The sequence below is a fragment of the Palaemon carinicauda genome, chromosome 35 (genome assembly GCF_036898095.1).
Source record: "Palaemon carinicauda isolate YSFRI2023 chromosome 35, ASM3689809v2, whole genome shotgun sequence".
NCBI lineage: Eukaryota > Metazoa > Arthropoda > Malacostraca > Decapoda > Palaemonidae > Palaemon > Palaemon carinicauda.
In genome coordinates, this window is record NC_090759.1 from 39,573,726 (window position 1) to 39,589,724 (window position 15,999).

At 43.6% G+C, this 15,999-nt stretch overlaps 1 protein-coding gene across 1 annotated transcript in view; it reads right to left on the reverse strand.

Moving 5' to 3' along the window:
- The window catches only part of AsnS (asparagine synthetase), a 28,708-nt gene that overhangs the window by 4,560 nt on the left and 8,149 nt on the right, over positions 1-15,999 (reverse strand). Inside the window, exons 6-8 of the mRNA XM_068358931.1 lie at positions 4,994-5,092; positions 4,292-4,419; positions 2,476-2,602 (exon numbers count right to left, since the gene is read on the reverse strand). Of these exons, the coding sequence (XP_068215032.1) occupies positions 2,476-2,602; positions 4,292-4,419; positions 4,994-5,092 (354 nt within the window). The remainder of the gene's footprint in view (positions 1-2,475; positions 2,603-4,291; positions 4,420-4,993; positions 5,093-15,999) is intronic.

Genomic DNA, 15,999 nt, shown 5'->3' on the forward strand with positions numbered 1-15,999 from the left:
CACAGTCACCACCACATCTGCATAGTGCTGTACATAACATTCCTGCCTTTCCACAAAGGCATCTTTATTCTAAGTGACTAATTAGTTGTTCAAGTTATGTATACTAGCACTTTTGAAGTAAAGGATAGATTCGAAATAGGCCCAGTCTGATGTGTGTGGCAATGAAGTCCTCTTGTCCTATTTTTACACCATTCCCAGTCACTTGGGTTTTCTAAGATAAGGTATTGGTGTCAGAGATTGACCCCAGATGTATCTTGGTATGCTGTTCTTTTAGGATGTTGAATCAAGGCAGCTGAGCTTGGAGGAATATTTTCAATGACTCTTCCTTTCTTTGTAAAGGGACCTTTTCTTGCTTGTATCAACATTGAGGCACTAGCTGCTTCTATCATATAAGAGAATTAAAAAGCGTTCTATTTGTGGTCTCGTTCGGATGACAGCATCCTTGTCTGGAGCATTACTCAGGGCTTTGTATAATTTCAGTCACACTATCCATAACAGATCACTATCCCAATTAGCAAAGGATGATACCCGATTGCAACATGTAAATGCATGGAAAAATAAAAGTGCTTGAGCCTTGGCACATCCTAACTGGTGGGCAATTCCATGGGCTGATATATACCTAAAGGATTTACCTGTTCTAAACGCAATCCAAAGCTCACTTATATCAACTTCATGTATTATAGATACGGAAATCACTCCATTAGTGTCAACTAATCTCATAATAATTTTCTTAAACCAATTTTTTCACTGAATCTGCTACTTGTAGCATCAGCCGCCGAGTGTCCACTTCTTCATGGGTGTATTATGACAGAAGAGTGGTGTCTTTCCGGTGCTTCTACACAATACTTTTCCTCCTTCAGTTGTTACTACTTGGTTCTCTTTTTATATCGAGAGTCATCAGTTCTTCAGCAAGGTAAGTAAACAATCCTGCCTTATTTTCATCAACTTTTAAAATACTGGAACAGCCTCGGTTACTGTTTGTGTTTCCTCATTAAAAGCAATTAACTCTGCCAGGACAATGCCATAAATCATATCATCCTGGTTCTCTTCCGCAGTCTTAGGAATGTCTGCTTGCTTTTTATACAAACTTCCCAAACATTTTGCATGATATACCACTTCTTGTAATATTAGATCACCAGCATTCAATTGAGATAGCACAGTATCTTGCAGTTCAAATGCAGACTCGTCTGTAAATGTTAAATGGCGATGCCTCATGAAGAACACCAATAGCATCGTCACAGAAAAAACAAACGTCTCCTCATCTTTGCTGCATCCCCACAACTCTTTCTAGTGACTTTACTATATTCAATTTTTTTTAATGAGTCGCATTTGCACCGACTTGCAGCGGTACCCTTTTAGCTTGGAAAAGCTTCCTGCTCGCTGATTGGTTAGAATTATCTTGTCCAACCAATCAGCGATCAGGAAACTTTTCCGAGCTTAAAGGGCTCCCCTGCGAGTCGGTGCTAATCTGCCTCACTAAAAAGAATTGACAATAGTACTTGCTGGCTGTTCTTCTATACTTAAAGAATGTTTTATTTTCTCCTGCCTTGATATCTTCTTACCATGGCCTTCCACTGTTTTAGATTAGAGTTCTCTTGCTTGAGAGTACACTCAGGCGCACTATGATCTCTGATATCTGCTGATGTTAATTCCTCTTTATCAAATATTTGACCCTATTTTATATATCTTTAACATTCTTAAGAAACCTAAAAGTATCCCAGTTTAATGCATGGTCTAGTCATGACTTTAAAATATGAATGCACAAGAATATTTGTACTATATCATGCAAAATAGCTACCATTTTGAACTTTCAGCTTGGGTCTATAGCTAATATTATTTAATATGGCAAAGTCCTACCTGCATACCAAATTTGATGCTCGTAACCCAAAGTGTTTTGACTTTTTCATAACTGGACTGGGAAGAAATCAGTAAGGATTTAAAGATGATTATATCATCCCAATTTCCTCCCTTCCACAGCAGTCTCTATTCCCAGTTAACCCTTTCACCCCCAGGCTATTTGGAACTTTCCAACCCTTTACCCCCAGGGGTTATTTTTTTTTTAAAGCACATTTTGCAGTATAATCTATTTAAATTGCTCTAACAGCCTTAATTTTCATCATAGAGAGATCAGGTTGATCTCATTCTCTTGAAAAATGCTTGAAGTTTCTGAAAAAATTATCAAAAATATGCAAAAAAATATAAATAGCAGTTTTTTGCAAGGACGTACAGGTACGTCCATGGGGGTAAAGGGATGGGTTTTGTGAAACGTACCAGTACGTCCTTTGGGGGTAAAAGGGTTAACACCTTTCTTTCCATGCATTAAGAATACATAATATAAAGTATGTACTGTAATGTATTGGTACATTATATTAGTATGTACTGTTGACATTGGTACATTATATTGACATGGAAACTATGCTGCATTATACCAGTAATTTGTAAGATAAGTTTCGATAAATCAAGTTCTGCAATTACCTAAGGAAGCCCGTATGGTTGTGATATCATAGGATTCTAAGTAGTATATAAGCTCGTCAATTGCGGCTACTCCTTCTTCTGGTGTAAATTCGATCACGTGGTGCTCCGACCCCAAGTGTTTTGCTACCTATGAAAGAATAAAAAGAAAGTCAAGTCTATGGAAGGTTTTTCTTCTTGGTCAAGATGACTTTACTTTTAATTATCCATCTTCTAATTTCCAATTACTGTACACATAAGATTTTGCAAAAACTCAGATGAAATTAACATCGGCACACAATTTCATATTACTGTATTCAATACACAATTTGCTATCGTTCAGATTGAATTCGTGTTGTGATTTCAATTTCATACTTATTGTTCCCGTGTTGCTTTATTCAACCCGTAGTTCATAGTCATGGATTCCAAGAAGTTCAAAGAAAGAAGAAGAGGATACTTTCTATGGAGACAAAGTTGGAGATAATCTAGAAGTATGAGGGTCGCATGTGATTGAGTGTCATCGCTAAGGAGTATAGCTGAAATCCTTCGACGATAGGTACCATCCTTACGCAGAAGGAAGACATCAAAGCAGCAACACCTTCTAAGTGCATGACTGTCTTTTCAAGTAAGAGGAGCCATGTCCATGATGGGATGGAGAGACTTCTTCTCCTCTGGATTAAGGACAAGGAAATAGCTGGATACACTATCGCTAAGATGGTAATCTGCCCCAAGGCCAGTGCCATTTTCGGTGATCTTAAGTAGACTCAGGCTGAAGACAACGTAGGAAAAGGGGCATCACAGCGGGCACCCCTGGAGTTAAGGCTTCACGCGAGTGGTTTGAAAAATTCAGGAGACGAACTGGCGTTCATTCGGTGGTGGGGCATGGGGAAGCTGCTAGCTCAGACACGAAAGCGGCTGAAGCCTTTGTTTAAAAAATTTGACGAGTTGACTCTCCCGGAAGACTTTATTCCCCTGCAAGTCTTCAACTGTGATGAAACGGATCTTTTGGAAAAAAAAAAGCCTTGTCGAACTTATATCACAGTGGTAGAGAAGAAGTTACCTGGACATAAGCCTATGAAGGACAGGCTTACCTTTGCACTCTGTGCCGATGCCAGTGGGGATTGTAAGGTTAAGCCCCCACTGGTGTATCATTTGGAGAGTCCTCGAGACTTCAAGTCCCACAAGTGTTAAAGGAGAAGCTTCTGGTGATATGGAAGGCTAACCAGAAAACATGGGTAGAGTAGGTAAACCTCTGTTTTGGTCTTACAGCCCAAAGTTATGTGGAAGACAACCACTTCCCTCTGAAATGTCTGCTGGACTACGCCCCTGTTCACCCTCCTGGACTCGAGGATGATATCCTCCTAGAATATTCCTCTATCAAGATTCTCTACCTTTCCCAGTTTGCTGTTGGATTTGGAAGAGCAAGGAGGCCTACAATTAGCAACTATATTAAAAACAAAATTACATGAAGCAATTTGGTGTCTGAGAAAAAATATATCTCACATCTGTGTATAGTAGGTAAAGAACACTTCTGTATTCTGTACCCTATCCACGCTTTCAAAGGCTCAAGATTTAATATTTTTCTTCTGTAACCCAATCTTCTGTTCTAGTTTGCTTTACTTTAATAGAAAATAATAAATTTTCCAGTATTAATGATAAACTTTAGACTCTCATCAGATTAGCTTTATGCCAATTTGTCATAAAGACTTCTCACGATGAGGTTGAAAACATTCAAGGAATTTATAGCATTATGAAACGTACAAAAATATAATTGCATAATATCAGAACATTCCAAGTGAAAAAGAGGAGAGAAAATAAAACAATCCACCTCAAGACTTACTTTTTCAGCTGCAATAACATCTGGGCTATCGGCCATTCCTACGGAAAATGTCTGTATAGGATATGAGAGCTCTAATTCTTTGGCACATTCCACAACCAGGGCTGCTATAAGACTAGAGTCTAAACCTCCTGTAAAATAAGATTCATAATCATATTATGTCATATCCGTATCATGTACTTTGGAAATATTACAGTTCAAGATATTTTCCTGTATTATTTTCACGTACATACTGTAGTTTATTTCCATTTAGGACTGTACTGCTATCTCTCTATTCAGTGATAGGCTGACATAAGTCTTTTATAGTTTATATATGACATATCTGTTTTGTTGTTGTTACTGTTTTTAGAATGATTTGTTATTAAATTTTTTCTCATTTATTTATTTCCTTATTTCCTTTCCTCACTGGGCTATTTTTCTCTGTTGGAGCCCTTGGGCTTATAGCATCTAGCTTTTCCGACTAGGGTTGTAGCTTAGCTAGTAATAATAATAATAATAATAATATAAAACAAAACTACCTTAACGTTTAACCAGAATGATATAAAGCTAATTTTTAGAATCAAGTAACGTTGTGGTCTTAAAGACTTGGATGAAAGATATCTGGGAGTAGAAATGTTTAAGAGCCACCATTAATGTCTTATTATATTGTACTATCTTTTGCTAATGAGAGTTGTGGTGGTCGATGTGGTAACGTCCCTGACATACCTGAAAGCATACAACCAATTCGTCGATGGCCCATCATCCTTTTCTTGACAGCAGCTTTTAGAAGCTTCCGAATGTTACCGTGGACATCTTTTTCATCGTCTGAGAAAGAAATAGGATTTTTGTACTAAAATAATTATCATTTCCTTAGTTATCTGTAAATAGAAAAATATTGTTATTTGCAAATGTCAAGTGGACGATCTCAGAATAAAAATGATAAATAATGAAATATTTCTCTTTCGCTTCTATTTATAAACCGTGTATGTACCAAGGGGCAGGTTGGTAAAGTGTGTCCCCTGCAAAAACATCAACAAAATCATGCTTCACATTAATGAAGTCCTGACATTTATGATGACTAAATTTCTGTGCTAAAATATCTTTGATAAATGAGTCTACTATAATATGTTTCAAAACCTTTATCTAGCTTCAATCTGTAGCCCTTCATAAAGAACTTGGAAATTTCTTATCACAAAACAGGTAACGTGAAAATGTAACAATATTTTTCAAATTAGTCCTGATAAGAGATTCCAGTACTGCCTCACCAATCATAATGTTGATACAGTATGTCCATTGAGTACCTTAGAGAAGCCTTGATAATCTATCATGAGAACCTTGAAAAATAATTGTGTTCATAAAATATAGTGAAGAGTCTCCAGTAGAAGCATATAGTGGTTTGGATGCACAGTGAAATGTTGACAGAGTGGTAGCATTCTTGGTACTGCTGTTAGTAGTGACCAAAGATCAAGAAACCAAGGTATGATGCTTAAAGGGGCTACAAGTCATCCTTGCATTCCAAGGTCATTGCTATGGGAGGGAAAGAATACAGATCTACCTCCTCCCATTCTTGCAAACTTGTATCCACCATCCATGCCCTTGGATCTTGTATAGGAGAGCATAAGACATCTATCTTTTTTATCCATGTTTTAAACATGTCCACAGTTGGCCTTACTTGCCTCTTTTACATCTCAATATACAATAAGATTGAGTTAGAAATGGAGAGACCATTACTTGGGAAGAACCTAAACTTTCCTCCTCACCTGGCTGGCCAGGATGATCAAATTTCCCAGAAAAGAACTGAGGTAGCAACCTTACATTCCTTACTTCTGTCCAGTGAAGTATTTGTATTGGTATCAGAAAAGACTATTCAATCTCATACCTCTTTGCTTTCAGATGTATGCTACATCAGTGGTATTGTACAAACTGTTATTACCCTTCCTATCACCTATGCTTTGACCTGAACTAGAGCTTTATACACTGCTGTAACTCCAGAGAGATCATTCCTGATGCCTGCATTGACCTGAGAGATGAATCTTATGTAAGGTTGCTCCCCACCCAAAGTATGAAGCACTTGTGAATAGAGAAAAGTCTAAGATGAAAACGCTCATACTGATGCCCCACAATTTAATCGGATACTGTACTTCATACCCAGACATGGATTGATTAGTATTTTTTTTTATTTAAAATCCTCTCCAAGGAATGTGAGGAGAATTTGTAAAAGTCTTCATTTTTGGGCTCAAGCCATGTCGTCCTGATGGAAGTTCCTTAAAGGCAGCTTCCTAGGGTATATTACAACTACGGCGATATTCCCAGAGAATTTACCTTCAGGTACCCAGAATTCTAACTCCTGGAGCGAGTATCCCTAAAAAAGACCTTAGGGATATCGTAAATATCAGTGGACGTATTCTTGACACGCCTCATAGCAATCTATACCCCGAATAGAGTTAACACTTCGTAGGGGTAAAATGGCAAGAAAACGAAAACGATAAGAAAGGGGGGAGCCATTCATAAGGCATCCCTCCTCCCCGTTTTGAAAGCGTGCCCTGCGCCGCTCACGGCGCCATCTGTATTCCTTTTTGCGTAGCTCTACGACTCGGTGTGTTTTTCCCTGTTTACTACCCAATCTTGGAATTTTCTCGTTAATAATGCTTTCTCCAACTTCTTCTGCCTCGGATAAGTTGAGTATTATTTCTTTTATGTATAAATGTAGGCTCTTGGTTAAAATTAAAGTAATTAAAAGAGTTATCTTTGATACAAGAGCTGTTGCCTGCTGGAGGCATCATGGATGCTGTCGCTCGCTAGAATAGGATTTATTTGTTAGCAAGAGCGACGTTCCCAGCCCCCTTTGCGCTTAAATATTAGCTACTTAGCTTATTTAGGAATTCTGTTATGATGCGATAGTAGTGTGCCTGGCGAAATTTGCCAAGGCTACCAACACTAGTCTTCGTAGGCTAGTTGTTGGCCTATGTACTTCCTGCATGATAATTAGTCTTCCAAATGTGAATTTATTGCTTTAAGCGTTAGGCAACGTTATACATATAAGTCCTTTTCGAGTACCTTCCAAGATAGTATTGGTGTGAGTTTCGGTGAATTAGGTAATCGATTCTCTTAGTGCCTAGGCTAGGTTGTCTTAGGTCATTATAATATTATCTGTTCCCCGTTTGCTCCCTTCTCTTCGGGGAAGGGGCAAACCCTTTCCCTCTGTTTAAGCCTTAGGCTTAACTCTAGTGGTTTATTTGAATTAATCTTCAAATATATCTATGCTGGAGTAGTACTGTACCTTCCCGTTCCAACAGTATTGGTTCAGAGGGGGACAGTACAACAGTGTTTAGTCTGAGCCCGGTTTGTCTGGCATGGGGCAGAGTCTCCCTTGCTGATTGACTCGGGCACTAAGGGTTACCCCCTTAGTCCACCTTGTTGGGTTCCAGTAGTGATCCCTTTACTCGGTGACTCATCAGACTGTCCTTTGCCGTTCCGGTCTCGGGATATGTTCCCTTTTCTGGAAAGGCAATTCCTTCCTTGCCGTGGTTCGTGGGAGGCAGCCAGTAGTGCCGGCCTCCCTCTCGGGTCTTTCTTTAACTGAGATGAACTGTCTTAGTTGGGAATGACCCTTAACCAAGGTAAGGTTGGATAGGACCCTCTGTCCTTCCCTTCTCTTTTTCCGTTCCTTGTGTCAGTCGTCTGCATCCTTGCCTAGCCTAGGTTGGGATGAGGAACTGACGTGGTCTCCTGTCGGCCGGCAAAGTGTGCCGACCGGCAGAGACCATTTCTTTGAGTGCTGCCCGGTCCTTTCTTGGTCCCTCTATCGCTGCCGTCTGAAAATTCAGTAGGCAGCGGTTAGGAAGCTTGACTTAGTGTCTCCCCCTTCCTTTCGGCACTCTTTCGGGTGCCGGGCCCAGAGACTTATAGTCTCTTAACCCGGCACTCATTCTATTTTCTTAGTATGTGTTGTCCTTGCCGTCTGCCGGCCTACAGGCCGGCCGTCGGTGGGGAGGGGTGTTCTCCAGTTCTCTTGCTGTCGGTCGGCGTTGGGTGTATACCTTTGCCGGCCGGTCTATTGCTCATCTGCCGGCCACCACAAGGGGGGCCGGCAGCCGAGCGCTGCCTAGTGTGGGGGCCAGCCGGCAGGGTTTGTTTACTGCTGCCGGCCGGCCCGCGACACTGCTCAGTCAGCCGGCCACTAAAAATGATGGCCGGCAACTCAGTGCAAACCGGGTGGCTACGGTCCGGCAACCACTGCCGGCCGGTTCAGGCATGGGATCTGGAGTTCTCCTCAATAAAGGTGATCTGATGTTGTGTACTTGAGATCTACCTTTCGAAAACAAGGGGGGGGGGGGTGCTGAGCGGCAATAGCCGGCTGGCACACCACCCTCAGGTACTGTATCAGTCCTCTCTTGGTGGTATATTCAACCAAGGGAGTTCATGATGTAGTAGGTTACAACACTGTCTTTTCTATCTTACTTGTGTTACTGGTATAATCACCTGGTGTCGCCTTACAAGGATAAAAGATAATTCTTTTATTCCTGGCCAGAATGGTAATATTTTACCTTAGGTGTGAGCTACACCTAATTTCCTTTGGAAATACGTTCTCTGGTTATTCTAGTAAAGACTAACTATGTGACTTGGCTGGTGGGCTTCCACAGGTGTTTGTGTGGGTTTCACAAGTAGGTGTCTTTCCCTTATTCTTGTTGAATACTCATTTGTTACATGTGAATTAAAATTCACTTGATATTCATGGAAATTTTTCTTCTTTTACAGGAGGAGCATCCGAAGTGTGATAGTGTCTTCTGCAATGTCCGCAGTAAGAACTTTTGCGGACATGCCTCGTGTAGGAGGCACGCGGCTTGTGCAGCCTCCAATGATGACCATCGTTTCTGGGATCCGCAGGTATGTGCTGTATGTACTAACCTGCTATCAGAGGCTTTTGAATCCCCTAGGTCGGCGGAGTCAAGAGATGCAGCGAGGGAGAGGCTTCGCGTATGGGTAAGGGGTTTTCAGAAAAACACCACTGGACCTTATCTTCCTAACGAGAAGATGAGGGCATACCTTTTTCCCAAGGCTTCCCCTGATGCTGTTGTTCCCCAGCCTCGGCCGGAGATCCCTCTGATCCAGATTCCAGTGGAGGAGGATGTCGCTGACGCCTTGCAGGACATCCAGTTGGACGACAAGATGTCCGACTTGTCCGATCGTGCGGAGCAGGATCTCCTCGCAGAGGGCGAGGAGCAGGATCGAGATCCTATTGCCGTGGAGGAAGAGGTTCCCGTATCATCAGACGTGCCGGTTCAGGTCTCTGAACCTATCCCCTCTACCTCGTCCGCTCTTCCAGCAGAGCTTGGACAGGCTCTCTCTTCCATCGTTGGTATGATCCAACAGATGCAGAGGGAGAATAATCAGAAGGCCGCTACTTTGGAGCTCCAGATGCAGAAGATCACAGCATCACGTGGACCTCCAAAGAAGCTCAACGTTAAGGACCTTCCTCTGTGCTCGGATGCCAACCCGTGGAGATATGCCGAGCACATGCCGATGACGATTGGGAAGATCGTCATGTCGGAGAAACTGGGTTCAGTTCCCCTTGAGGAGGTGGAATTCTGGCCCAGTAGAGGGGCCTACCCGGACTGCTATGTCCGTTTGAAGAAGGAGCCGGCTTCGAAGGAGGAGACGGAACCAAAGGAGGTGATTATCCTGGATCACTCCAAGGCTCAAGCCACTTTGACAGCTGCTTTAAAGGAGAGGGGGTTCTCAAACTCAAAGGTTGCCGCCTTGAGTAAGAAGCACCCCTCCTTTGTATCCTCCCCGGCTAGGGCCTTCCCCTTTATGCAAAAGGGGTTTGCGGCCGTCATCAAGGCGGTTGAAGCTGGCAAGCCGTGCCCGTCTTTGGAGGAATGTAAACCTCTATCGCTGGCATTGCCAATGGATAATAAGGACTGGAAGGAGGTGCACCTTACTTTCTCGGTTGGGAAGTTGGACGCCGACATTGCAGGACAGCAGTTCGGCGAAAACCTTCCCAAGTTGTCGGAATTCCTTCTACGGAGGGAATTGGACACAAAGGAGCGCCTGGCAGCCTCGATGTCTCTCCAGACCAACATGGAGACGATGGCTAGCGACCCCAAGATGCCAGAGTTGTTCATGGTTATGGCCAAAATCCATCTGGCCACAGTAACCAAGGACCTCTATTGCTTTGTTAAAGCAAGGAGAGCCTGTAGGGAGTTTGTGTTCGCCTCGGCCACAGTGAGGCACGAACCCAAGAGGCTAATTTCATCCAACATCTGGGGTAAAGATCTCTTTCCCAAGGACGTGGTCAAAGAGATCGTGGACAAGGCAGCCACTGAGAACCGCAATCTTCTCCTGAAGTGGGGCCTGTCCCTTAAGAGGAAGTCTTCTCCGGATGAGGGCCCTCAGCCGAAAGGAAAGGCGAAGAAGTCAAGGTTTTCCTCCCGTCCAGCCAAGTCCTTCAAACAGCAGAGACCACAGCAGCAACAGCCAGCTTTGCCTCCGGTTCCACAACTGGTAGCCCAGACCCCGACCACCTTCCAATGGGTTCCCCAAGCCATGTCATCAGCTTCCCCTGCATTCAATCCCGTGTTCGAGGGACAGTCGACCACGTTTCGTGCAAGGCCCAGAGGAGCAGCTAGAGGGTCATCAAGACGCCCCTCTAGGGGACGAGGATTCAGAGGTGGTCGCGGCCAGGGAGGCAAGACTGCAGGACAGTCAAAGTGAAGTGTCGCCGGTAGGTGGGAGACTTCAGTATTTCCGGGATCGCTGGACCTTCGATCCCTGGGCCCACAGCCTTCTCAAAAATGGACTGGGTTGGAGTTGGTACAGTACTCCGCCCCAGTGCCCTCAATTTTTCCAACACTCCACCCCCGTTTTGGAGGAGTACATCCAAGATCTGTTGGAGAAAAAGGTGATCAGGAGGGTAAAGTCCATCAAGTTCCAAGGGAGGCTGTTTTGTGTTCCCAAGAAAGACTCGGGGAAACTCAGAGTCATTCTGGACTTGTCACCACTCAACAAGTTCATAGTGAACCACAAGTTCAAGATGTTAACGTTACAACACATAAGGGCCTTACTGCCCAAGAGGGCATATACCGTCTCCATCGACTTGTCAGACGCATATTGGCACGTTCCAATAAGTCGTCGTCTCTCCCCCTACCTAGGATTCAAGCTACAACAAAAACTTTACGCTTTCAGGGCGATGCCCTTCGGACTAAACATAGCCCCAAGGATCTTTACGAAGCTTGCGAGCGCAGCTCTCAAACAGTTACGCCTAAAAGGGTTCCAGGTAGTAGCCTACCTGGACGATTGGTTGGTGTGGGCAGCATCCAGAGCAGAATGCTTGCAAGCTTCCCTACAAGTGATTCAGTTCCTGGAATATCTAGGCTTCATGATCAACAGAAAGAAGTCTCGTCTTTCTCCAGCTCAGAGGTTCCAGTGGTTGGGAATTCACTGGGATTTAGTGTCACACCGTCTTTCCATCCCGATGTCAAAGAGGAAGGAAATAGCGGGGTCTGTCAGGAGACTTCTAGGTTCCGAGAGGATATCAAGACGCGAACAAGAGAGGGTTTTGGGCTCTCTTCAGTTTGCATCAGTAACAGACCCTGTGCTGAGAGCACAGCTAAAAGATGCAGCGGGAGTATGGAGAACCTTTGCATCGAAAGAGCGAAGGGACTTGAAGAGACCGGTCCCACTTCGACTACGTTCTCTTCTCAGACCGTGGTCTCAAGCCAGTCGTCTAAAGAGGTCTCTACCTCTTCAGCCACCCCCCCCCCCCGTCAGTGACAATCCACACAGACGCCTCAAAGGTAGGGTGGGGGGGTCACTCCCATCGGAAAAAAGTGCAAGGAATCTGGTCCAAGCTATTTGGGACCTTTCACATAAACTTTCTAGAAGCTATGGCAGTACTTCTGACCCTGAAGAAAGTATCCCCACGTCACTCGATCCACGTAAGGTTGGTACTGGACAGCGAGGTGGTTGTGAAATGTCTGAATCGGCGGGGATCGAGATCCCCACCTCTCAACCAGGTAATGTTAGCCATATTTCGACTGGCGGAGAAGAAGAAGTGGCACCTGTCAGCAGTTCACCTTCAAGGAGTCCGGAATGTGACCGCGGACGCTCTATCCAGGGTAACACCGATAGAGACAGAATGGTCCCTAGACGCAGGATCATTCTCTTTCATCTTGAGACAAGTCCCAGAACTGCAGATAGACCTCTTCGCGACGAAGGACAACAAGAAGCTGCCGAAATATGTGTCCCCATATGTGGACCCCTCGGCAGAAGCAATAGATGCGATGTCCCTCGATTGGAACAGATGGTCCAGGATCTACCTGTTTCCCCCTCACAATCTGATGTTGAGGGTCCTCAACAAACTGAGATCCTTCAAGGGAGTAGCGGCAATAGTGGCCCACAAGTGGCCGAACAGTGTATGGTTCCCTCTGGCTCTGGAACTACGACTGAGGTTCCTACCACTCCCGGACCCAGTTCTGTCCCAGCAAGTCCAGAAGTCGACTGTCTTCGCTTCATTACAGAAAACCCGAACCCTGCAGCTCATGATTTTCTCTCCCTAGCGGTGAAGAAACGGTTCGGAATCTCGAAAGATAGTATCGACTTCCTGGAAGAATACAAGTGTAAGTCTACTAGGAGGCAGTACGAATCTGCATGGAAGAAATGGGTAGCCTTTGTCAAAGATAAGAACCCGCACGAGATCTCTACGGAGTTCTGCCTATCCTTCTTCATTCACCTCCACGGACAGGGGCTGGCGGCGAACACAATTTCTACATGTAAGTCAGCTCTAACAAGACCCATTCTATATGCCTTCCAGGTAGACCTCGCTAACGAAATGTTTAATAAGATCCCAAAGGCCTGTGCTAGGCTTAGACCATCAGCTCCTCCAAAGCCTATTTCATGGTCATTAGACAAAGTCCTTCATTTTGCCTCATTACTAGATAATGAGGAATGTGCGTTGAAGGACCTGACTCAAAAAGTGATCTTCCTTTTTGCCCTTGCTTCTGGGGCCAGAGTTAGTGAGATTGTGGCCCTCTCGAGAGAGGAGGGCCGAGTTCAGTTCCTGGATGGGGGAGAACTGAACCTGTTTCCGGACCCTACGTTTCTCGCTAAGAACGAGTTGCCCACCAACAGGTGGGGTCCCTGGAGAATCTGCCCTCTGAAAGAAGATGCATCTCTATGTCCCGTAGAATGCCTTAAGGTCTATCTTCGTAGAACTTCAGACTTCCATGGGGGCCAACTATTCAGAGGAGAAACATCGGGCTCGAATTTATCTTTAAATCAACTTAGGGCGAAAATTACATATTTTATTCGCAGAGCGGATCCTGACAGTTCACCCGCAGGTCATGATCCGAGGAAAGTTGCTTCATCTTTAAACTTCTTTAACTTTATGGATTTTGAACACCTTCGTTCATACACTGGCTGGAAGTCTTCCAGGGTATTCTTTCGCCACTATGCTAAGCAAGTGGAGCAGCTAAAGAGATCTGTGGTAGCAGTTGGTTGCGTCGTTAACCCTGCTGTTTAACTCTGCGAGGAACAGCGGAATCATTTGGGACTTGGATTCTTGGGTGAATAGTTAGTTATATATGTTGATATAACTGGTAGTGTAGGCTCTCAGAGCCCACAGTGACTGTTCCAACGTGATGGTGATGGTAACACAAGTACAGACAGGTGTGCCAAGCGTTTGCCAACGCTATTGTCAGTGAAGTAGTAACATGGACGTTAAGTTTGATACCGGGGTATGTGTAAGTGACACATATGTTTTCTTTCAGATAATCATTCATCCATGCACTACAGTACTTGTGAAAATTGTTGGTCATCCACCTAGCATATGTACATATTTTTGGTGACCATGTCTATTTATTGTTTCTCAATAAACTTGTTCTCGGGAACCTTGCGTCTCCTTCACCTATATTTTTGATTTCATATTGTTTTTTGAGCATTTAGCCTATGTATATTAATCGGGGATATCTATAATAGCCTATTCCTTAATGCAAAGCCTGGATTATACTGGTTTATACTTTCCTTAGCAATAAGGACTCCACCCCTTTCTGAGGATGGTGGTAGCAGCAAGTTTAATCCTACGCAGATATAACCTTTTGTCTAATTTTACTTCGACCAGGGTGCTGGTCGGGACTTTTTCTTTTGGATACTGTAGTCCCGTAAGACTGCGCTTCATATAGAGTGAGACCACTATATGGTACTGGCTGGCGAGTGATTCATACATAGGTATATGTACTCTTCGTTCGTTTCTAGAGTCTAGTAGGACTCCTCCCTGTAGGGGGCAGGAAGCACTCTCATGGCTTATGATTAGTGAAAAGATGTATAACGGTAACATCTTAGGTCTGTCAGTCGAGTTGACTAAGAAACATTCTTGAGGAGTACGGCACGTATTGAGAATCCACAGATACAGTAATGCTCTGGTATACTTCCATCAGGACGACATGGCTTGAGCCCAAAAAACGGATTTTGAGCGAAGCGAAAAATCTATTTTTGGGTAAGATAGCCATGTCGTCCTGATGGACCCGCCCTGCTCCTTTTCAAAATAAATAAGAGTGAAAAGGATAGTAGGACCCCTCCCTACATACAGTATCTGTAGCACCTCGTGTATCGCTACAAGGAATACAGATGGCGCCGTGAGCGGCGCAGGGCACGCTTTCGAAACGGGGAGGAGGGATGCCTTATGAACGGCTCCCCCCTTTCTTATCGTTTTCGTTTTCTTGCCATTTTACCCCTACGAAGTGTTAACTCTATTCGGGGTATAGATTGCTATGAGGCGTGTCAAGAATACGTCCACTGATATTTACGATATCCCTAAGGTCTTTTTTAGGGATACTCGCTCCAGGAGTTAGAATTCTGGGTACCTGAAGGTAAATTCTCTGGGAATATCGCCGTAGTTGTAATATACCCTAGGAAGCTGCCTTTAAGGAACTTCCATCAGGACGACATGGCTATCTTACCCAAAAATAGATTTTTCGCTTCGCTCAAAATCCGTTTTTTAAAGATCCAGAGAAATAAATTTTTTGACATCACATAGTTCCTAGTCTCATCCTTATGTGAGTTTCCTTAGGTTTATCTGTTTAAAAAGTATTTATTTACTCCTAAAAATACTGTACAGTATTCTCTTCTCAGTCTAGAAAGTTTGTAAAGAAATATTCAATTCGATTGTTTATATTCCAGGTAGCCTTAGGACCTAAACAGTGGCAAGGCCATCATAGGCCAGAAACTAGTGGTGAAAACAATGACAAGAAATATCAGGTAAGGACCAAAACTCACCTGTATAGTCCCAGCCCTAAAATTAACAAAAGAAATACTATATAGTGATTATTTGTCACTCATTATAAGGAAAATCACTAAAGCATTATGAAAAAGGTCATGACTCTCTGACAATGTAAGAATTGTGAGGACCAAGAGGTCGGGAGTTCGTCAGGCTTAAGAACCATTCAGCTTTTCTTATCCCAGGTTGGGAGTACTACATGCTTCACGTTGTATACAAGCAATGAGACCTGAAAGTAAGATTCATCAAAATAAGATTAAGATCTCAATGAATGAGTTAGTTGAGACGTGATGGGGCAGGAAGAGAAGCAGTTAGTCAGAAAAGTAGTTAATATAGAAGTGGTACAAATATTAGGGAAGCCAGCAACATCATAGGATGAGCATGCATAAAAAATCTATACCTACTGGAAAATGAGGCAGAAAGTGCTCAACTGCAGAAAGTGGCAAAAAATAATTGC